The sequence below is a fragment of the Ursus maritimus genome, unplaced genomic scaffold (genome assembly GCF_017311325.1).
Source record: "Ursus maritimus isolate PB19 unplaced genomic scaffold, ASM1731132v1 scaffold_4, whole genome shotgun sequence".
Classification (NCBI taxonomy): Eukaryota; Metazoa; Chordata; class Mammalia; order Carnivora; family Ursidae; genus Ursus; species Ursus maritimus.
The window spans coordinates 65,077,822-65,101,514 of NW_024426552.1; the positions used below are offsets into that span (position 1 = coordinate 65,077,822).

The 23,693-nt window shown below is 42.9% G+C and overlaps 1 protein-coding gene across 6 annotated transcripts in view; it reads left to right on the top strand.

Moving 5' to 3' along the window:
• The window catches only part of PARP14 (poly(ADP-ribose) polymerase family member 14), a 42,972-nt gene that overhangs the window by 15,141 nt on the left and 4,138 nt on the right, over nt 1-23,693 (top strand). For 4 of the 6 annotated variants that reach the window (XM_040621328.1, XM_008708157.2, XM_040621326.1 and 1 more), the window contains exons 6-15: nt 2,796-5,098; nt 6,169-6,405; nt 6,932-7,153; nt 9,223-9,301; nt 11,636-11,785; nt 12,113-12,175; nt 12,511-12,678; nt 16,188-16,394; nt 18,812-19,402; nt 20,661-20,794. In XM_040621328.1, the coding sequence (XP_040477262.1) occupies nt 2,796-5,098; nt 6,169-6,405; nt 6,932-7,153; nt 9,223-9,301; nt 11,636-11,785; nt 12,113-12,175; nt 12,511-12,678; nt 16,188-16,394; nt 18,812-19,402; nt 20,661-20,794 (4,154 nt within the window). Of the gene's footprint in view, nt 1-2,795; nt 5,099-6,168; nt 6,406-6,931; nt 7,154-9,222; nt 9,302-11,635; nt 11,786-12,112; nt 12,176-12,510; nt 12,679-16,187; nt 16,395-18,811; nt 19,403-20,517; nt 20,795-23,693 lie in introns of those variants that run through there. The other 2 variants (XM_040621327.1, XM_008708159.2) reach the window with 2 other exon arrangements.

A 23,693-nucleotide genomic window follows, 5' to 3' on the forward strand; every position in this document is an offset into this window, starting at 1 on the left:
TCATCTAACCTCATGAACTCTTCTCCTTGGTCTGAGACACACTGATTTTCCCTTTCTTTCTGTGGCTGCTCCTCCTTTTAATTACGACTTACATTTGCATAGCTCTGCAGGGTGCTGCAAAGTGCGTTCGCAGACACTGCTCTGTGGGCACTGCTATTACCGTAATCCCTGTTTTACAAATGAGAAACAGGCACAGAAAGGTCAAATAACTTGACTAAGTTTACACAGCTAGTAGGTGACAGAGCCAGGATTTGAACCTGGCTAGTCCGGCCCCTAATCTAGGCTCTTAAGCTCTCCATTCTTTCCCAATCACCTGCTCACGTATAACATTAATTTTTCTTATGGGCTATTTCACCACTTACAACCAGTTATTAGTAAGGAGGCCAGCTGTAGTTAAAGCTGGATTAAAGACATAATTTATTTAGCAGTCTACATTTTATGTAGATGATTTGAAGGGAATAAATTAGGCACTTACTCTGGAATTACTTTGTTCATTTTAACAAAATCTGATTCACAAAATCTTAAGAAAAACAACTCTTATCTAATTCCTACTCTAGGTAAGATCTTCTGCTGTGTTTTCTGCCACAGTAGCTCACTGAATCCTAGTAACGCTGTGCATATAGTTACTTTTTCTTGCAGAGGAGGAAATAGGTTGAGGAATTTAAGGCACAGTAAGGTGACATCTGTGGTGTTTCTTGGGTCAGACAGATCAGAGTTCAAATCCCGGCTTTGGTGCCGACTAGCTTTGTGATCTTGGGCAAGTTACTTTATTACTTTACTTATTTATTATTATACATATATTTTAAGATGTATTTATTTATTTTAGAGGAAGAGAGCACAAATGGGAGGGGCAGAGGGAGAGGGAGAGAGAGAACCTCAAGCAGACTCCACACTGAGCATGGAGCCTGATGTGGGGCTCAATCTCACAAGCCCAAGGTCACGACCTGAGCCGAAACCAAGAATTAGACGCTTAACCGAAGACACCACTTAGGGCGGTGCCCCTATATATATTTTTACTGATGTGTAGTTGACACAGAATGTTACATTAGTTTCAGGTGTACAGCATACTGATTCAACAACTCCATATGCTCTGCTCACAAGTGTAGCTCCCATCTGTCCCCACACGGCGCTATCACCACGTCATTGACTCTATTCCCGGCGCTGTACCTTTCCGCCCTGTGACTTATGCGTTCCATAACTAGAAGCTTTTATCTCCCACTCCCCTTTATCCATTTATCACAGTGGCGGCACCAGCTTACGTTTGACCAACAGTGCACGAGGGTTCCTTTTTCTCCACATCCTCACCAACACTTGTTATCTCTTGTCTTTTGGCTACTAGACATTCTGACTGGTGTGAGATGATATCTCATCATAGTTTTGAGTCGTCTTTCCCTAATGATTAGTGATGTTGAGCACCTTTTCCTGTGTGTCTGTATGTCTTCTCTGGGAAAATGCCTATTTAGGTCCACTGTTGGGCAAGTTACTTTAACACCAAAGCCTGTTTTCTCACCTGTAATTAGAGCCTTCATTACTACTTGCCTCAGAGGAATTTGTGAGGATCAAATGAAATTATACCTGCGATGTTATTGGCACGTGTGTGTCCTCAGCACACGTTAGTGGTCACTGGTCTGCCTAGGCTTGAGCTGGTACGAAGCCATGTTGGGAAGTTCAGACGATGGGTCTTGGTCTCTGAAGGCCATGTTCTTTTCACGATGTCTGGCTCCAGGCCTAGGAGGCAATCATGCACCAGGTGAAGTTATTTTTAACATCTTTCTACAAGGATGCTATTTTAATCCAAGTTGTTATTGGAGTCATTCTCTTCCTTCTTAGACCCTCTGTACGTGTCTAATAATTAACACAAGGGGAAGAAGAGTACCCCCCCACACACAGACACACACACAGACACACACACACACACACACACACACACACACACACACACACATCACACCCTAGGGACCGCCCCAGTAGAAGTGGCAGGAGGGGGATTATAGCAGGACAAAGGGGAGGTGCAGGACTTACTGAATCCGAGGCCCCAGGGGCTGGGCTCTCCAATGACCATGAAGTGATCTTGTTTGGAACCCCTGGTAAAGGGGCAAGAGCGTGGGCTTTGGGGTTAAACAGACACTGGCTCAAATCTTAGCTGAGATATTTGTCCTTTGCATCACCCTATTTGAGTTACCTAACCTTCCCTAGCCTCAGTTTTATCCTTTGCAAATAGGGGTGATAATAATCGTGTCTCTATCTCAAAGGGTTGCTGAGAGGCTTAAATAAATAAATATTCAGAAAGCACTGAGAATGGTGTCTGACAGGTGGCCAGCTCTGATAATTATTAGCATGCGCTCCTCTTAGAGGTATTAGGGGAATCTAAAGCAGCTCTGGAGCCTAAAACTCTGAGACTGTGCAAGAAGCAGCGAATAGCATGATTCTTAGGTGAGCTTTGCTTTGAGCACCAGAATATTCTTTGCACTGGGGCAAACATTACCACCCTATTTGTGAACAAATTCTTATCTATTTATTAACCTGGTGGTGATATATCAGTGTTACCAGGAAACAGAAAAATAGAATTTACTTAACAGAGTTTCAACATAGAGTGATCTTGGTTGGAAAGTGTTTCATTAAGCAAGGGATCCCTATATCTGAGCACTTTGAGAGTAGTGCCGCTTTTTAATAGCTTGTTAGACCATCAAAGTCCTACAATCATTAGGATTTTTTTCCCTAATAGAAAAGTTGTTTTTTTTTCACTTGAAACATATCACACTGGGATTACTTTATTTTATTTCTTTCCTTTTAAGTGTTACACTCCATCATGACCAAGAAACTTGACCTCAATAATATGCCGCTCTCTGTGTTTCCATACTATACCTCTTTGGGCACAGCCTTGTACGGAAAGGAGAAACCTCTGATCAAGCTTCCAGCACCATTCAGAGAATCATTAGATCTTCCCTTATGGAGGTTCCTACAGGGAAAGAAGCATCTGATTGATGAGATAAACGACGAAGCCAGACGTTGTCATTGTGATCTACTATGGTCCAAACTCAGTAGCGAAGTTACCATCAGACCTGCGACCACATTATTCTGTCTAGGTAGACTGAGAATCAGGAGCTGGAAGGAAGATGTTTCCACGGCATTCTCTAGCATCAGGTCTAAATATAAAGTTACCCCCTTTAAAGTGGATACCATAGTGTGGGACACCATAAAAAATAATGTAGAAGATGACAGGATTCTGATGGAATTTGATACATCTGTGGGGATTGTAACCTTAGTGGGGAGATCAGAGGATGTACAAAACATTGAGCCACGAATCAAGGAATTAATAGAAAGTACCACTCAAAAAATTAAAAGAGAAGAGCAAAGTCTAAAGGAAAAAGTGGCCATTTCCCCAGGAAGGTACTCTCTTTTGTGCCACAGCGACGTCCTGGAGCGTCTCCGCACTGAATGCCCAGAGATGGAGATTCGTTATGATGAAGCTTCGCAACACATGTGCCTCAAAGGCCTCTACGCAGATGTGTATAAAGCAAAGTGTGAAATACAGAAAAAGATGTACACCATGGTTCAAAAAAGCCTCCAGCTTCCCCCTGAGATTTTCCAGTTTCTGCAGAAAGGAGACTGTACAGACTTCTCTAAGTCTCTTTTGATGGCACAGAACATTCTTGCAGTTTATGAGCTAGAGGGTACAACTGTTCTCTTAATCGGCTATTCCTCTGAAGTCCTATCAGATGCTGAAAAGCAAATGGTCAGTGCCTTAAGTTATAAGCGCATCAACATTGAAGACAGAGAAGTTCTTAATGGCAAGAAGTGGAAAGGGCTCACTCACAGTTTGCATAAGAGACATAATTCCTCCTCAAAGACTGTAATAATCAATGAGTTAACTTCCGAAACCAAAGCTGAGGTCATCATCGCGGGCTGTGTGAATGAAGTGAATGAGTCCTATAGCTTGCTTTTTGACTTTGTGGAAAAACACACGAAAATAGAGAGATTGATTGAAATAGAGCCTCCCGTCATCATTGATTATTTAAGGATAGAAAAAAACCCATTCTGGCAAAAGATAAAGAGGACAAATGTTCAGGTAATTTTCAATCTTGAGAATAAACAAAAAGGCATTTTACTAACTGGGCCAAAGGCCAAAGTCCTGGAGGGCATGAACATCGTCAAGCAAGCCTTGGATTCCGTCTGTATTGAAAGCGTCCATATCGATAAGCCAGGAGTCCGCCAGTTCTTCCAGGAGAAAGCACAGTATTATAAAAGAGAGGTGAAACGGTTGTTTGCGTGTTCCATTGACCTACAGGAGAATGGAGGGGAGAAGGGGGGAGGCGGCACGGATGGGCAGAAGCGCTTGTCTCGGGTGGAGGTGGCCCCAGGAGTCTCAATGACGGTGCCGCAGAGCAGCTTGTCTCGGGTGGAGCTGGCCCCTGGAGTGTCGCTGACGGTGCAGCAGGGCGACTTGACCCGGTTTCCCGTCGAGGTGGTGGTGAGCACCGCCACTGAGGACCTGAAGCTCTGTGGCAGCCTGGCGGCGGCGCTTTCCAAAGCAGCTGGCCCGGAGCTCCAAGAGGACTGTGACCAGATAGTGAAGAACAGGGGCAAGATCCTCCCTGGCAGTGCCATCATCTCGAAGGCAGGAAAGCTCCCCTACCGCCACGTGATCCACGCCGTGGGGCCGCGGTGGAAGGACGACGAGGTCCTGATGTGCCTGCTCCAGTTAAAGAGAGCTGTAGAACAGAGTCTGCGTTTGGCCGAAACGCACAGGTGCAGGTCCATAGCCATCCCTGCTATCTGTTCCGGGGCCGGTGGCTTTCCCTTAAACCAGTGTGTGAAGATGATTGTTCTGGCTATCAAGAAAAACTTCCAGTTTAAGTGGGATGGACAAACCTTGAAAGAGATTTACCTTGTGGATACAGCGGAGAAGGCTGTCCAGGCCTTTGCGGAAACCATGAAAACCGTATTTGAGGGCTCCCTGCCTCCTGCGCCTTCCCTGCCCGGTTTACCGCAGGCAGTCCAGCCGGTCTTGACAAACACTCCCGGAAACAGACCAATTTCATTGTCCCAGGGAAACCTGAGGATCCTGCTGGTGAAAGGAGATGTGCAGAGTGCTACGGTGAGTGTCCCTTCTGTCCCTGCCTGCGGAAGACCCACCGCGGTGCTGCGACTCCAGACTAGGAGCCAGGGGAAGAATCCCGTGCCCTCCCTCCCAGCCTCAGAAACCGTTTCCTCACTGAGGCATTTACCCACAGAGAGTGGCCACTCCATTGTGGGACCTGCAGGCGTCCTCAGATCGTGAGGTTTCCGTAAATGCGAAAACCCACAATACTAGCTTACGTTTATACATGTATACTTTTTTAAAAAAAGATTTTATTTATTCATTTGACAGAGATAGAGACAGCCAAGCAAGAGAGGGAACACAAGCAGGGGGAGTGGGAGAGGAAGAAGCAGGCTCCCAGCAGAGCATGGAGCCCGATGTGGGGCTCGATCCCAGAACGCCAGGATCACGCCCTGAGCCGAAGGCAGACGCCTAACGACTGCGCCACCCAGGCGCCCCATACATGTATACTTTTTTAGTGCCTTTATACCTGTCACATTTTGGCAAATCTAAGGTTAATTTCCTGTCAAATTTGCTGAGGGCAGATACAGAAAAATTGGAGCATTTGATGTGGGCAGAGGGTGGGAATCTTGTCAGTGGCGCCGAAGCAGGGTGAACTACACTAAGCCTCAGTGACCCAGGCAGGGCAGCTTTGAATATCACTTGGTCACATTCCCTCTCCTCTCTTCTCTTGGTGTCTTAATCGAGCCCAATTTAGAAAAGCTCTGTCAGATCAAACCAGTCCACTCACAGCTCAGACCTACCCGGTTTATGTTCACGCTGGTCCCCTCCCAAATGACTGCCCTGCCTCCCTCTGCCTGCTGCCCTGATTCTTATTTCCCAGACCCCACCAGCCACTGCCTCTGCGCTCCTTCAGTATACTATTTATATCTTGCTTTACATCGCTGTTGTCCCGGAGTGTTATTTAAATAAGTTTCTAGGAACACTTTGCCTTGGATGGCATTTCAATCTCTGAGATTAATCATCATCATTTCCCCCCTGTAGTGCCAAGCCCAGGGGCTCAAATATAGTGATCCTTGACGAGTGCTCTTTGTTAGTATCTGAAACAAATTGGTTTTGTCTTTAAGGTCGACGTTCTTGTCAACTCCATTCCCATGAATCTCCAGCTTAATCAAGGGCTCCTTTCTCAGGCCCTCTTGGCAAAAGCTGGGCCAAAGCTCCAGGAGGAATTGGACAGAGTCGGCCAAGACGTGGTTGTTGGCATGGGCACAGTTCTCCGAACCAGTGGACACAACCTGCACTGCCGCCATGTGCTTCACGTCGTGCCTCCGGACTGGAGAGACAGGTGCACGCCTTCATACAAGGTGGGGCCAAGTTTTAGGTTCTCTGGGAAATTGGGTCACCCTTGGGACCCTCCTCTCATTATAGTGTAGACTGGCCTCTGTCTGTCACATTATCAGTGGTTTCTATCACGATGGCCATTTCTTTCAGCCATAGCTGACTTCGCCCGAAGACTAGTTAATAATATAAATTGATTACACCGCTCCATCATGATTGGGGCTCAGGGAAGAGTTATTGAAGATGACACATCTTGAGTGAGGATAGCAAGGTGAGGGCACGAAGAAGGGAGGAGAATGAAGGATTAGAACAGTAGTCTCTTTGCTTCTTTCCTTCATTGCTGAGTGCTTTTGAATCTTTTTAGAGGGTCTCTGATGTTCCCTTTTCCTTGTCTACTCCTGTGTTTTTCTTTCCTTTTTTGACTGCCCTTAACCTCTTTTGAAAAGTGAGGAGTAGACACAGATCACAGTCAAAGTTGCTAAATTCTTGTCCTTTTTGTTCTAACTCCCGTTTCTAGGAAAGATGCATAAAGATGTGCTTTGTGCTTTTCAGATCATGAAAGACATAATCATAAAATGTCTGGAAATCACTGAGAACTTGTTCTTAAGATCAATTGCATTTCCAGCAATAGGAACAGGAAATCTGGGGTTTCCTAAAACCACTTTTGCTGAATTAATAACTTCAGAAGTATTAAACTTTGGTAGGAAGATTCAACTGACAGCTTTACAAGAGGTTCAATTTCTGCTGCACCCAAGTGATCACGAAAATATTCAGGTACAGTCTTGCTCATTTCTGGTTATTTTGGCAGCTGAGCCCTAATGTTTTCAAATGTCTTCTTGGTTGGTCTGTTAGGTTGTTTCATCCATGTATTTCCCGTACAGGAAAGTAAAGGAGTGGGGTAGACCAGTTGTAGCACAGCAAATGTCAAGCAAATTTATGGATATAGAAAAAAATATAACTGCTTATTAAGGAGAATTCCAAAGATAAATAAAAGTAGACAAAATGATATAATGAACTCCCTTGTACCCATCACTCGTCTTCACGATTATCAACCCATGGCCAGTATGTCTTATCTCTATCTCCCTTTATTTCCCTCCTTCCTATATTATTTCCAAGCAATCCTAGACATACTTTACCCATAAACAATTCAGTATTTATTTTAAGCAATAGGATTCTTTTTAAAAAGTAACATAACCACAATACTTTTCACACTTCAAATAAATTGAAAATCGTTCCCTTATTTCCTCGATTATCAAGTCAATGTTCAAATTTCCAGTTGTCTCATAAATGCTTTATGTTGTTTTGTCTTTGGGGCTTTTTTTTTTAGATTTATGTATTTATTTGAGAGAGAGAGCACGCGTGTGAGCGAGTGCCAGTGGGGAGGGGCAAAGGGAGAGGGAGGGAGATAATCTCGGGTAGACTCCTTGAGTGCAGAGCCCCACCATGGGCCAGGTCCGGTCCCATGACCCCGAGATCACCACCCTGAGATCATGACCCAAGCAGAAACCAAGCGCCCTACACTCAACTGACCAAGCTACACAGGTGCCCCTGCCTTATTTTGTTTCCATAGCTTGTTGTTTGAATCAGAATCCAAATAAGGCCCATATATTGTAGTGGAGCTGACATCCCTTAATCCTCTTTGAATCTATAGGATTCTCTTCCATATGAACATAGAAAGTTCAATACATAATGTAAAAGTTGTAGTCCTCTAAATAAGAGGAAAAACGGTTTGGTCCTGTAAATAATGTCAGGAGACTGTCAGGATGAGATACAATTGAAAGGTGTGGTTGAATGAACCCAGCACATCCCCATGGGAGTAGGAGAGTTCGGACTAGAAGTACCAGAACCATCTTCAGTTGCAGAGAGTCCATCAACCAGCTGTCCACCTTTACACAGGGAGCCTGCCTGCCTGTCTGCCCACCCCTGGAGTCCTGTGAGCCTGGGATCCTGACTCTGTAGTCTCCCCATGTCTCCCTCCCATTACTGGATCAGTCTTTTAGCAGAGAACGTACTTACTTTTCTTCCCCCCAAAAATCATTCTTGCTTGTTTAAAAGGAGAAAGAAAGTGACGATTCAAGGGTGTCACTACCAAGCAAAGAAATGGAATTCACAGGCTCATTAACCCTAGAATACATACACCAGCCTCTTGCTCCAGAGACGACTACTCCCCTAGCAATTCCTCTCCTGGGACAAATAAGTTAAAAAATGGAAGTGGTTGCTGTCTATGTGACTATCTTTCTCGTACTCCTGTGTTTTTTTACAATTGGCAAGATACTTGCTCTTACTGATACTGAAAATAATACAAATTGGTTGTAGAAACTTTGAACCATACAAAAGCATACATTCTTTTAGTTGCATCACTGTGGTCTTCTTTTATACACGTGCACCTTTAGAAGTGGGATTATGTAATGCAATTTAACATCATTCTTTTTTCATTTAATAGTATAACAAGAGAATTTCTCTATTCCGCTAACTTTTCTTTGAAAATGGGATTTTTAATGGCTGTGAAATGTTCTAACACGTGGATATACCATAATTTAATTAACCACTTCCCTGTTGGATTTTTAAACTGTTTTATTTCTTCTCTGTTATAAATAACATGTATAAATGAATATGCTTGTACTTAGAACTTTCTTCACATATTTAATAGTTTTCCTAGAATGCATTTGTAAAAACAGAATTATATGTATTATTTTCATAATTTTAAAAATCTATAATGAAAACAACACTTTAAGAGCTGTTCTTTCCTAAGTATGTGTGCATGCAAGATCAAAAGCCCTGATGAATCAAATTTATTCATCTATGGAGGACTGGAGTGGTCAAAACTGTCTTTGTATTTCCAGGCATTTTCAGATGAATTTGCCAGAAGGACTAATGGAAATTTCGTCAGTGACAAAATTCCCAAGGCTCAAGATGCACAAGGTTCAGTAAAGCTATGAGATGAGACATTATTTCTAGTTGCTAAATAACTATTCAGTGAAAGACAGTAGTAATGATTTTTATGAACGAATCAGGTAGTTATAAAGAAGATTAATTAATCCCATACCCCTGAGCATGTAAGACATTGGCTGGCTTATGTGGTCTGAAGTGAAAGAGTAGGCAGGCTGAATTATATAATCTATACAGTGGGTTTGTGAGTAGCGAGGTGGCTACTAATTTCTAAGGATGACATGACATGCGTTTTCAGAAACAGATACATTTAAAGAGAAAATACCAACCAAATGCTTCTCCGGTGTCAAATCTGCTGTTGCTGTATTTGAGTTTATCCAAACTCCTGTTTGGAATTTGCTGAGGCTTCTTGATCTGAATGTGTATGTTTCCCATCAAAGTTGGGAATTTTTCAGTCATTCTTTAATCAGTTTACTGCACTGGTCTCTCTCCAGTGCCCCAATAACATGAATGTCAAGTGTTTTGATAGCGTCCCACGGGTCCCTGGGATCTCTTTTTCTTTTTCTTTTTTAAATCTCTTTTCTCTCTGTTCATCACATTAGATAATTTCTATTGACCCACCTCCAAGTTCATGGACTCTTTTCTCTGTCCACTGCCCATCCAGTGAATTTTTTTACTTCAGATAGTGTATTTTTAAACTCTAAAATGTCCATTTGGTTCTTTTTTTTTTTTTAATATAGTTTATAAACTATCAACTGCAGAGCCTCCTATTTTTCCACTCATTCCAAATCATTTCCAGGCACTCAACTATGTTTACTTTGACCTCAGTTATAGCAGACGCTTTAAAGTCTTGGTCAGGTAATTCCAGCATCTGGATCATCTTGAGATTAGCATCCGTAATTGATTGTTTGATCCTTGAGAACTGGTCACATTTTCCTGGTTCTTTACAGGACAAACAATTTTGGATTATAGACTGGGCATTTTAAATATTATGTTGTGAAACTTGGGTCCTATTAAAATCTTCTGGAAAATGGTGATTGTTTTGTTTATTTTAGCAGTCAGGCAGTCAGTTAAGATCATTCTAAGCGCTCCGTCTCACCTTCTTGTGGGCAGCAGTTCCAATGTTAATTTAGTTCTCAAGGCCTTTGCCATGCAGGCTGGGTCTGTCCCCACACACGCAGCTCCAGGGGAGCTCAGATTTATCCCACTTCACTCACAGAACAGGGGCTACCTTCTCCAGCTCTCATCTGTCAGGGACTCCTATACTCTGTGGCTCAAGGGAGCCCATTTTCTAGGTCCTCTGGCCAGAAAGACAGGGTTCTCCGGGAGCTTAAGCTGCCTGTTCAGTTGCCTCATAATTTTGTGTGGTAAGCGTTGCCCTTGTGGGCAAAGTGGAGAGACAGAGAGGGAGAGGGGGAGAGCCACAGGTATTGCCCATACACACACATACAGCTTTTTTTGTTTTTTAAGATTTTTTTTTACTCAGAGAGAGCACGTGTGTGCATGGGAACTGGGGAGGGGCAGAGGGGGAGAGAGAGAAAATCCCAAGCAGACTCCCTGCTGAGTATGGAGCCCCATGTGGGGTTCGATTTTGCCACCCCGAGATCATCACCTGAGCCAAAATCAAGAGTCAGACACCCAACCGCTGAGCCCCTCAGGTGCCCCCACATACATGCTTTTCAGGCCGCAAGGGCCCTTTCTCTTCATTCTTCTGGATAGAAAGACAGACTCTCTCAGAGTTTGGGCTCCCTGTGGTTCCACTGTGGAGCTCTGCAACTGGGCTCATCTTGAGGCAAGGCCTGAATTAAAAAAGGAAAAATAGGGACAGTCATGAGGATTCCTCCTCATACTCTTCAGTTCACAGGGACCCTTTTTTCTAATCCTCTGGCTGCAAAGACAGGGATTCTCATTGCACAGTCCTGCAACTGGGGACACCTTGGGTTAGTGCTGAGAGAGAAACAGGGAGAATTTCAAGACAAAGTAAAATGGGAAACTCTCCCTCCCCCTTACAGATGGCTTCTTCAAGTTTTGACTCCCTCTCCCAGTCTGCTGTTTACTTTTCAGGTCTCAGTTAGTGGCTTTTTTGTATTTATCCTGCATTTTTACTTATATTTCATGAGTGAGATAGGTGCGAGGGGGCCTGATGTCACCTTGGCCGCAGCAGAAGTCCACGTTTGATACATATTATATTTTATAATCCTTTCTCAGAAACTAACCATCACTGGGGCTCAGAGTCAGGGGTGGTTAAGGGCTGGAGATCACAGGGAGAGGGAAGAAGTATGAGAGGAACGCATCTGGGGAGTGTGAGATCTAAGGCATTCTTGCTGTTGCCAACTTGGTTAGAGACTCCATTTCTTTTCTTCTCAGGTTTCCGTGGGACTGTGTCTAGCTCTAATGTAGACGTGCATGAAATGAAGATTGGTCCCGTCATCCTCCAGGTGGCCTTTGGAGATATCACCAAAGAAGAGGCTGATGTGATTGTAAATTCAACATCGAAAGCATTTAATCTCAAAGCAGGTACTTTACTTGCAGGATTTGAGTAGTGTAATAGTCAACTGTCCTACAGTTACTGTAGCCAAACTGGTTTCTACAACTTTGGCTTATTAATATTAATAATTTTAAAATTATTCTGACATGGTTTCTAATAATTGGTAACAGATAATTTATAAATTTTTCTTCTTTCTTATCAGAAATATCCAGGTTATATGATTTCTTTGATGATTAGGAAAGCTTTTTAGATAATGAGGCAATCATTCTGTATGGGTCTGTCCCATCGTACATCCAGATGTACTATTCTGATTTTTTTCAATTCATGTTTGTAACCCTCTTGCTTTTCTCCTGTAGGGGTGTCCAAAGCGATTCTAGAATGCGCCGGACAAAATGTGGAAATGGCATGTTCTCGCCTAGGTAAGGCACAATACTATTTTTTGGTTCAAAATTGTAAGTGAAAGGCTGAATATGGGAGGCTTTGGAGAGGCTGGGGAGAGTCTTGGGATTGGGGAGACAACATACTAATCTTAAAATCATACATTTGACCAAAGAATTCTAATCATAGAGAATTAGAAGTGAAAAGTAATCTCACACTTAAAAAGAGAAGATAAGAAAGATTCCTCAAAGGCCGTATTTTATGAGTCTCTTTTCACAGAAAAGCTTTATATGCCAAACCAAACATTTTGCTTTCTAAACAATCAAAGAATGAGTTCAGTATCTAAGTTTGCATCTCTCTGTCTTGTGTTTCCCAGCTCAAAAGGGCAACAATGATTATATAGTCACTGAAGGTGGATTATTGAGGTGCAAGAATATTGTTCACGTCATTGGTGGAAATGATGTCAAGAAATCGATCTCCTTTGTTTTGCAAGAGTGTGAAAAACGGAATTACTCATCCATTTGCCTCCCAGCCATTGGGACAGGTTTGTAACCTCTGGCTGTCAAGGTGGCCCCCCTTGCCTTCAGTCTGGTGCTGACTGTTAATATAGTCACTGCAGAGTAAAGGGGGCTCCTTACCCCATGGGAGCCCCTAAGGGAGTAAGCAAAGACTGTGGGTGGTTTAAGTAAGAAGAAAAAACAAAGAAAACTGAAGATAGTGTTGAATATTAGAGTGATATTTGGTCTGTACTATAGGAAAGAAGAGAGAGGAAGGGAGGGAAGAGAAAGAAAGCCCACCATCTCTCCTTCTCTTTCCTGTTTCTTTTTTTTCTGTCCCCTACATTATTTAGTCTTTAACTCCCTCCTCCTTCCCTTCGCCATGGAGAACATCAGAGCATTGGCTTGTACCTCCTAGTAGCTGACTCTGAGATGAGTATTCCTGGCCTTCTTCTCACACCTCTTGCACAGTTGGCTGTGTGAGTTGGCCTTAGGCCATCTCTGCACAGAAGGCTCTCAGTCACCAGAGCCTAATGGGTTCTGGTTCTAATGGGTCAGAAATTCAACTCCAACTTTCCTCTTTTCAGTCTACTTGCGTCTTTTGTTTTCCTTAAACTACAAATAGCTGTGTAAGTCTTCATATATAAGGATGGTGCTTTGGGTTTGTCATTAGTGAGGTGATGCTCTTTGAGTTCTTTCCCTAGGAATCTGAGTCATGGGCATTGGTTAGGAATTTCTGCTTGGTTTCCCTTCAGAGAGCTGGTCAGGGGAGCGAATACTCTCAGACTTGAAGTGGAATGTAGTTCACTGGTCCCAGAGAGAGAGCACTCAGCACTGGATTGGTGATGCCATTGCGCAGGAATCGGCTTGGGTGTCTCACACTGGCATTCTAGGCCCTCCAAAAGGTTAGCCTCAGTGCACTTAACCAGCCTTGTCACTTCCCGAGCCTTCTTCTAGTCCTCTGTTATTTTAATTTCTGTAATTCTCTAAAATTCCTCTTAATGTTCCCACATGGAAAGCTACATCCACTTTATTACTTTTCTATTTCTGGAAGTACAATTTATAGTTCCTGTATGTTTTCATTCCCCTTGTGGTATTATCCAGCTTGGCGGTTTAGCCAACTCGTCTGTCTGCCAGTTTGTCTGTCTGTCTGTCTCTATCTTTTATGAACACCCACTAATGACTCACCAGTCTCTGTCTCCACTGATTTTTTTTTTTCTGAGCTCTGGTCTTGTGTTTCTACATAAACTTTATTTGGGCCAAGAAATCAGGCAACCCAAGGATGACACAGACCATCCCAAGAAAAAACAAGGAAATGAGGCAGTTTTAGTTTTGTATGAATATATACATATGTTTGAGTGCTTCTGGGTTCCTGCAAACCTGTTTTTTCTTCCACTGACCTGGTTGCGTTGCCGGTCTGCACAAATCAAGATTGGCGGACTCTCCTTGCTTGTCATCTTTACTAATCCCTGTCACCACTTGAGCTGGTCCTTAGACTAACCAATGGGGGTGCTTTCTCCTTCAGTGGTGTTTATGAGTTGACTTGGTACTGCGATTGAGACGGCTTCTGGCACTCAAAGAAGCCCTTTCCCTGGCTACTTACAGACACCTGCCTAGGGGGAGAGAGTGGGTGGTCAGCAATACTTGCAAGCACTTCAAGTTCAATGCAGACTATGAACTCTAGTTCATTGTCTTCTCCCCCAAACTTTCCCATCCTCTTATATCCCTGATCATGTTAAAAGCATCACTTTCTACCTAGAATCCTTGACTCTACCTCCTTGATCACTCCTATGTTCATTAGCTTATTAACTAATTTGATTAAATATTTCCCGAGTGCCTGCCGTGCGCCAGGCACTGTGCTTAGGCACTGGGGACAGAAAGATGACTAAGGAGAGGGTCTAGTCCCCAGGGAGCCCCTAGCCTACTGTGAGAGACGGACATGTAAACAACTGCAGCACAGCACGACTCGGGGTGTGCACAGCACGACTCGGGGTGTACGCAGCAAGCTGTGTGGGTGGCAAAAAGGGGAACAAAGGGTCAAAGATAAACCCAGTTGGACACCAGGTCCTGCTGACTTCACTTCCCAACCATCTTCTCAGTCCCTATACCAGGCTCTTCATTCTGGCCTCTTCTCTTTGTTCAGCTCTTGTCTTTTGCCTACACTTTTATTATAGCCTCCTATCTAGACCTGGGCTCCCTGCCCCAGTGCCTCCTCCACCTACCCCCTCCTCCCGGATTTATCTAAAAAAAAAAAAAAAATCTCAAAACCAGATCTTTTCCCCTGAGTACACCAGGCTGAACACATCACGCCCCTGTTACATAGTTCTGTCTGGCCTAGCCTTTTCCTCAGTTTCTCATACTTTGCCTGTTGAATACCTCTTCATGCCCATATATCACATCCTCTGTGTTCTAAGTGACTAGATGAGAGCTCGCCCATGATGGGACACAGTAAATGTTGAGAGTGAATGAATGTATCTGAGCTCTCCCATTTAAATTCTTCCAAAAATCGTGAGATAATCATAGCTGTGCAAGGGCAGTTTGTCTCTTTTCCTGATCATCTAATCCAAAAAACTGAAGAAACCCTCTTGTCCAGTTTTGTATGGGGTTTGTCTACATTCCCACAAGTGTCTACATAGCCAGGCCAAAGTGGTCTGCTCTCATTTCTCATTGCAGTAACGGTGGACACCATCAACAGGGAAAATCCAAGCGGGCTATTAGTCTATCACACCAGGTTGGCCAGGGAACTTTTGCATTGCTCCCCATTGTGATTTGCCAGCTGCCATTTATTTGTACGTGACTACTTCCATGGCTTTTCATGGGACTTTTCAAGGGATTTTTCATGATCTTACCTAGGCAGTAGGCTTGAGAAACAAGATATGGAATATGCTGGGGAAAGAAAAAGACTTCCTCTGGTGGCCACCTTGAACCCAGCAAATCAGCTAAAATCTCACTGAGTATGCTAGAAAAGACTTCCTAGAGGCTTATGGATAACTGGTGTGCAAAGAATTATAGATTATAACAGATAACTTACAGCTCCAGGTGCCTTACAAAATCCGTGTAGCTTGAATCAGGTCCCCAAAGACATCTGAAAGAATAAGGATACATGCATCTAGTCAGATGATTATGAACAAAAAAGAAAAAATATTGTTCTTTTTAAAGAGCATGAGATTTCAACATTTATTAGCATCTTTTGCTTTTTATGGACCTTTTGAGGACATGAATGAGCCAAAAAAGGTTAATTTTGCTTTGTAACACAGAGGAACACAGTGAGCTAGGGTCAACTCGACAGAGGAGGTATGAACATCAGATACCAAAAGTGAGATCTCTGCGTCCTTTGTTCCCTGTTGGGCTATTGCTTCCTGACATCCTGGAAAAGCAGCTCCCTGGTGCATCTGGGACCTCAAAAGTGTTTGCTCATGCATTGTTAGAAAAGCCCATGATGATGAAAGAGTTGGGCAGTGGCATTCATTCTGTGAGGACTGGAATCCCCAAATTATTTCTCAGCCTGCCCAGTTGGGTCTCCCCCCACCCCCGTTTTTATTATCTGCCTTTCCAGGAAATGCCCAGAAAGATCCAGATAAGGTTGCTGATGCCATAATTGATACCATCGAAGACTTTATCCAGAAAGGAATGCTTCAGTCTGTGAAAAAAGTTAAAGTTGTTATCTTTCTGCCTCACCTCCTGGATGTGTTTTGTGACAGCATGAAAAAAAGAGAAGCATCTCTGGCTTCTCCCCAGCCATCTCTGAAGTCTAAATTGACATGTGAGTTGACCACTTTTATGAGATGCATATTCCTAATATTGATGTCACATGAGAAATAGTTAATCTTTAACAAATTGTCAGAAAGAGAAATTAAGAAAACAATCCCATTTACAATTCTATCAAAAAGAATGAAATACCTAGGAATAAATTTAACCAAGAAGGTAAAAGACCTGACTCTGAAAACTATGAGACACTAATGAAAGAAATTGAAGATGACACAAATGGAAAAATATACGATGCTTATGGGTTGGAAGAACTAATATTGTTAAAATGTCCATGCTACCCCAAGCAATCTACCGATCCAGTGCAATCTCTATCAAAATTCCAATGCCATTTTTCACAGAAATAGAAAAAAGAATCTTAAATTTGACCCACAAAAAACCCCTAATAACTAAAGCAATCTTGAGAAAGAAGAACAAAGCTAGAGGCATCACGCTTCCTGATTTCAAACTACACGACAAAGCTATAGTAGTCAAAACAGTATGGTATTGGCATAAAAACAAATAGATTAACAGGACACAATAGAGAACCCAGAAATAAATCCATGAATATTCAGATCTTCCTTCACTTACAATGGGGTTACATCCTGATAAACCCTACTGTAAGTTGAAAATTTCGTTAATCAAAAATGCATTTGACACATCTGACCTACTGACCATCATAGTTCAGCCTAGACTACCTTAAACGTGCTCAAAACACATTAGCGACAGTTGGGTGAACTCATCTAACACAAAGCCTCCTTTACAATAAAGTGTGGAATATCTCATGTACTTTATTGAATACTATAATGACAGTGAAAACAGATGGCTTTGTGGGTACAGAATGGTTGGAAGCGTATTGGTTGTTTATCCTTGTGATCGCCTGGCTGACTGGGAGCGGCGGCTCGCTGCCACTGTCCAGCATCACAAGAGACTATGGCAGCATATATTACTAGCTCAGGAAAAGATCAAAATTCATAATTCAAAGCACAGTTTCTACTGAATGTGTATCATATTCATACTATCATAAAGTCAAAAGATCGTAAGTTGAACCATTCTAATTTACAACAAAGGAGCCATGAATATACAATGGGGAAAGGAGAGTCTCTTCAATAAATAGTGTTTGGGTGCTTGCTTCGGCAGCACCAATACTGAAATAAATAGTGCTGGGAAAACTGAACAGCCACATGCAAAAGAATGAAACGGGACCACTATCCTACACCATACACAAAAATCCACTCACAACGGATTAAAGATCTGAAACCATAACACTTCTAGAAGAAAACATAGGGAGCAAGCTCCTAGACATCAGTCTTGGCAATGATTTCTTTTTTTATTTGACACCAAAGCACAGATAGCAAAAGCAAAATAAACACGTGGGACTACCTCAAACTAAAAAGCTTTTGCATGGCAAAGAAAACCATCAACAAAATGAAGAGGCAACCTATGGGATGGGAGAAAATATTTGTAACTAATACATCAGATAGGGGTTAATAAACAAAGGGGTTAATATATAAAGAACTCATTCAACTCAATAGGAGAAAACAAATAATCTGATTTAAAAATGGGCAGAGGATCTGAGTAGACATTTTTCTAAGGAAGACATATAGAGACGGCCAACAGACATATAAAGAGGTGCTCAATATCACTAATCATCGGGGAATGCAAATCATAAACATAAAGGCATATCACCTCACCTGATAGAATGGCTGTTATCAAAAAGACAAGAAATAACACGTGTTGGTGAGGATGTGGAGAAAAGGAACACTCTTGCACTATTGGGGGGAATGTAAACTGGTGCAGCCACTGTTGAAAACAGTATGGAGGTTCCTCAAAAAATGAGAAATAGAACTATCATATAATCTAGAAATTCCATTTCTGAGTATTTATCTTAAGTTAATAATAAAAGAAACTATCTCAAAAAGATATCTGTACCCCCATATTCATTGCAGTAGTATTTACAAAACCAAGACATGTAAAAACCTAAGTGTCCACCAACAAATGAATGGATAAAGAAAATGTGGTGTGTGTATACACACACACACACACACGAAACATGTATGTGTGTATTATACACATGCACACAATGCAGTATCATTCAGCCATAAAAAAGAATCCAGCCATTTGTGGTAACATGGATGGACCTAGAGGGTATTATGCTAAGTGAAACAAGACAGAGAAAGACAAATACTGTATGATCTCACTTATACGTGGAATTTTAAAACACAAACAAACTCATAGACACAGAGAACAGATTGGTGGTTGCCAGAGGCAGCAGGGGGTGGAGTGGGGGATGAGGATGGGTGAAATGGGTGAAGGGGGGTCAAAAGGTACAAACTGTCAGTTATAAGATAAATAAGTCCTGGAGATGTAATGTATAGCATGGTGACAGAGAGAGAGAGAGAGAAACAGCTAATCTTCCTTTCTTTTCTTTTTTAGGCTCCCCAAGTCAGTCTCCACAAAAGCAGAATCGTTTGGTTTTGAAAAAGAAAACAGAATCAGCAAGTTTTCAGGTGTGTGGTGAAAATGTAAAATGTATAAAAAACGTTGTCTCCTGGATACAGGATCTGATTACAAAGGAACTGTGTCCTTACACCAACGAAGATGAGTGTCTCAAAGATTTTAATGAAAAAGAATATCAGAAATTGAATGAGCTGCAGGAGAACTTAAATATTGCCATTTGCTTGGACAGTAAAAGACCTTTGATTGAGGTTTTCGGGATTGGCAAAGATCTGACACAGGCTAGAAATGTAATTGAGGAAATGATCAAGAGAATTAGATTGGCCAAAGAACAGAAATCCCAGGCAGAGTTAATCAGTGAATTTATAGAATGGCAATATTACAACAATAGGACTTTCCATAGTTTTGACAAAATAACAAATCTGCAATTGGAGGATGCAAGGAAGGCAAAGAAAGGGAGAACTGTTGTCAAAATTAATCATCAGAGCTACACAGTGGACCTGAGCACAAACACTGCTACAGATGCGAAAGGACACAGTTTACCTGTTCAGCGCCTCACGAAATCTGAAGGTGAGTCCGACTGTGTGCTTGTTATCCATTGTCTTACACCTCCTTTGGACGTAACACTATTTTGTACGTATATCAAAACTGTATTCAAGTAGTTAAAATTGAAGGAACTCTTATGGAATGAGATAGGAAACTTGTTCTCTAAGCTAAGGAGCTTGCTTACGTTACGGCCGGGGAGATGTAGCCTGGTGCACGCAACAGCCTGAGGGTGACCTCAACGGTGACTAGACCCGAACCTTGCATTTGTTCCTGTCCCAGTTTATATGCTTCCCAGAGCCAGTTCTGCTGTGGAGGTAATGGCTGCTTCAGTCAGGAGAGGGAAAGCCCTGGGCTTTAAAGAAAAGTGGCCCAAGTTTTCTAGAACAAAAGAAGACAGCCTGGTCAGCGTGGACACCCTCTGTGTCCATGACTGATAACCCAGGGAAGATTGGGAGCCTGTAGGATCTCATCCCAGAATTTACTTCCTCTCCTGCCCTGCACATAAGGTTTCCTTAATGGGCGCACCAGGAAGCAGCCTTCAAATTCTCTGACTGGTTCTGCTCCCCATGAAGGGAAAGTGTAGATAGCCATTCCTGCCTTTGACCCACACGGGTCCTCCACAGGAGACCAGAAAGCTGGCTTCCGGTACGTTACCTTCATCTCTTGTGAGATCCGTGTGAGTGAATTCTTCAGACTCCGCGCAACCCTAGGGAAATGACAAATAAGCATAATATTCGGTTTAGCCGAAGGGAGGACAGAGCTGCCGCCACAGCCCGCCACAGAGCCAAACCTGCCGTGCACCCAACTCTTAAGGGTGCGCGGAAGGATAACGAAAGAATAGATGTGGAGGGCCTTGTGGTGGTGAGGAGTTCTGGCAAAAGTCCACACTGTTGCAGGGAAATAATTGACTGCTAACTATTAAATTACGACAGATTAGGGACCGAACAGCATATGCAGCTGAGTTATACCAACAATTCTCAAATCTGAGCCTGATCGGAGCTTGTTAAGATGCAGGCACCCAGGTCCCACCCCTCAGAGAGTTCGAGTCAGTAGATCTTCGGGGTTTTTCCTTAACAAGCATTACGGTGGGTTCTGATGTAGGTTGTCTGAGGGCCACACTTTGAAAAACATTCTCCTAGAAAGACAAGGAACTTCTTGAACACGCTGAGTCAGGAGATTGTGAAGTAAGAACGCAGATGATACTCAGTTCTTCAAAGCATCCCAGGAACGCGCAGATGGGCCTTCCCAGGGGCGTGGGAGTCCTCAAATGTCCTCTTTGCAGTTAAGATCCCTGAGCACTGGAGTGACATGAAGCAGCAGGATGTCTGTGTGGTTGAGCTACAGCCTGGTCATGCAGAATATAACACAGTGGCAAGCAAGTTTAATCAGACCTGCTCACGCTTCCGCATACAGAAGGTAAGCCTTCTGCTGACATGGAGTTTCTTAACGGTGGAAATAAGTGGTACCATGGTCCTGGATAAATACATAAATACATTTGCATTCATTTTCCATCTCTTTTTCTCCCCCCCCCCCGAATTATTCTACGGTCATCAGATTTTAGATTGTAGCTTCTACTCCTGTCACCATCATACACACACATTAAGTTTGAGATCGTGTCAGTTATTACAATATAATACTAGACTGCAGTATGATATTAGAATACTAAAACCAGGTATTGACTCAGGGAGGAGCTCGTTAGTTGTGATCTTGAAGAAACAGCTGGTAGAAGTCTTCCCAAGAGGAAGAAATCTTTCCCCAAAGAGGAAGGAAAGAGGAACATCCCCAAGAAAAAGGGAAATTCTCTTCCTCCCCAAGGAGAAGCCACGCGGTAGTGGACCCGTGGAGGCTGCTGGCAGCAAGAGCTGCAGCTCCAACGAAAAGGAAGAGTTCCAAAAGCCAGCCCAGGAGGATTAAAATCGACATTCCCCCACCCAGCCCTCGAAAACGAATTCACAACACTCCCTGAAGCAACGTAATAAAAATACAAAGACACAGCTTCAGGGTTGATTTGACAACGAGCGAACACCACAAAGAGACACGCAGAGGTCCTCAGATCAGGATTGCGTGCTCCTGCCTGCCATTCACAGATCAACAGTGCTTGCGCCCGGGATGAATCCAACAGTCCTTTCCTTGTTCATCCCCCTTATTTTGGCACCTTCCACTTTAAAAAAAAAAAAGATTTATTTATTTATTTGAGAGAGAGAGCACACAATCTCAGGCAGACCCTCCGCTGAGCGCAGAGCCCAACACGAAGCTCGGTTCCGCGACCCTGAGATCATGACCGGAGACCTGAGCCGAAATCGAGAGTTGGGCACTGAACTGACTGAGCCATGCAGGCACCCCCTGGCACCTTCCACTTTTAAACATCGCTATTGCTCTTTGAGATTATGTTCCCATTTGACCTCTGTGGCAATATTCTATTAATTCTTTTTCCTTAACTAATTTTCCTTTCGTTATCCCTGTTACTTATTTCTCCTCCAAACCCTTAATCCTAGGTTTACTCATAGGATTTATATTTTGGTCTTCTGTCTCTGCCCTTCACTGGGAACAGTTTTGACCCCTCTTGGCTTCAGCTGTTATTTCAATGTTGATAGCTCCCAAATCAATATCACTAACCTGGATCTTTGATCAAGCTTTACAACACATTCCCAGTGACCTAAAAAAAATCTCTGCTTGCATATCCATCTGCTAAATCAATTTCCCTAAACCTAACCTATCATCTCACCATTTCCTGTTCCTTCCCCACTTCTGTCCTTGGTCCACCACTTTCTGAGTAAAGCTAGAGATCTTCGGGTGCTTTCCCTTCATCCGTCATAACGAGTCTGCCAATAAGGCCTGCATTTTCTTTCTTTGCAAACTTTTTCTTACTCCTGATTTCTGCCACCACTCTGTTTATTCACTTAGTTAAGCACACAATAACTTTTAAAAAATTTGAAGTGTCTTACAAAGATATGTATCATACCTTCAGATAAAATACATAGATGAAGAAAAATGGACAAAAAAAGGAGGGGAGGAGGGGCGCCTGGGTAGCGCAGTGGTTAAGCATCTGCCTTCGGCTCAGGGCGTGATCCCAGCGTTCTGGGTTCGAGCCCCACATCAGGCTCCTCCACTAAGAGCCTGCTTCTTCCTCTCCCACTCCCCCTGCTTGTGTTCCCTCTCTCGCTGGCTGTCTCTCTCTGTCAAATAAAGAAATAAAATCTTAAAAAAAAAAAAAAGGAGGGGAGGAAAAATAAGGTAATATAGAGGTATTGTCTGTTTACAAAAATATATAACATGAGCTCCTAGATAGTTACTAGAGGACCACAGGTTTGTTTCTGAGCTTCCTAATAGACAAAGCAAAGAAGTAAACACCCAGCCTCAAGATTCATCGTTTCCATAAATCAGAAAGAAAACCATGTGATCACGAGACTCAGCTTTTCGCAGTGCTGAGACTGCTGAGAGATTTATCCTGCGAGTCAGGTGTGCTGGAGAATATCATCAAAATCATCCTCACAATAAATTCAATATCAGATGTTATACCACTGCGTTTATTGTTAATCCTTCAACGTAAGCCATTCGAGCAAAACAGTTCTGAGGTAGCAAGACGATGTGCTTCAATATGCAGCACCCTGGGGAGCTGGTTCTGAGATAACAAATAAGTTTCGTTTCAAATACCAAGCACGGTCATCTGGTAGTGGCTGGCTGGCGCGTTCCGATGAGTCCAGACTGAGCAGGACTGTCCAGTGGATCAGCGATGTCTGCAGGGGGCCCTGGAGGCTTGCCATGTGTTGGCAAATGGCCAGAGAAATGGTTTCACTACTTTTTTGTAGTGGACCCTTTTTTCAAATAAAATCCTATGTGAAAGTCCAGTGTGTGACACAGATAAAAGTAAAGCTTGGTTATATTTGCAGCACCTCTGTGGAAATCCCTAACAGTATAGAAACGCTAACAGGAAAAATAGGTGGTTGTCACCCTCCATGACTGTTAGGACCTGTGACTAAGATTTTCAACATCCATAAACTTCCACAGAGTTTCAGTAATTTTGCCACATTTGCCTTTTCTCTCTTACTCTCTGGGTTTTTGCTGAAGCATTTGAAAGTAAGTTGCAGAAATCATGACACTCCTGAATATTTTAGCATGTGTCTCCTAAGAATAAAGACGGTCTCCTAAATAACAACACTGCTATCCCATATGAGAAAATTTACAGTAATTCGGTAATACCTAATTGAGTCCATATTCAAATTTCCCCAATTGCTCACTTTCTTATAACTCTCCCCTCTCCAAATGTGGGTTCACACACTGCATTTGGTCATTTTGTCTCCTTTGTCTCTTCCGA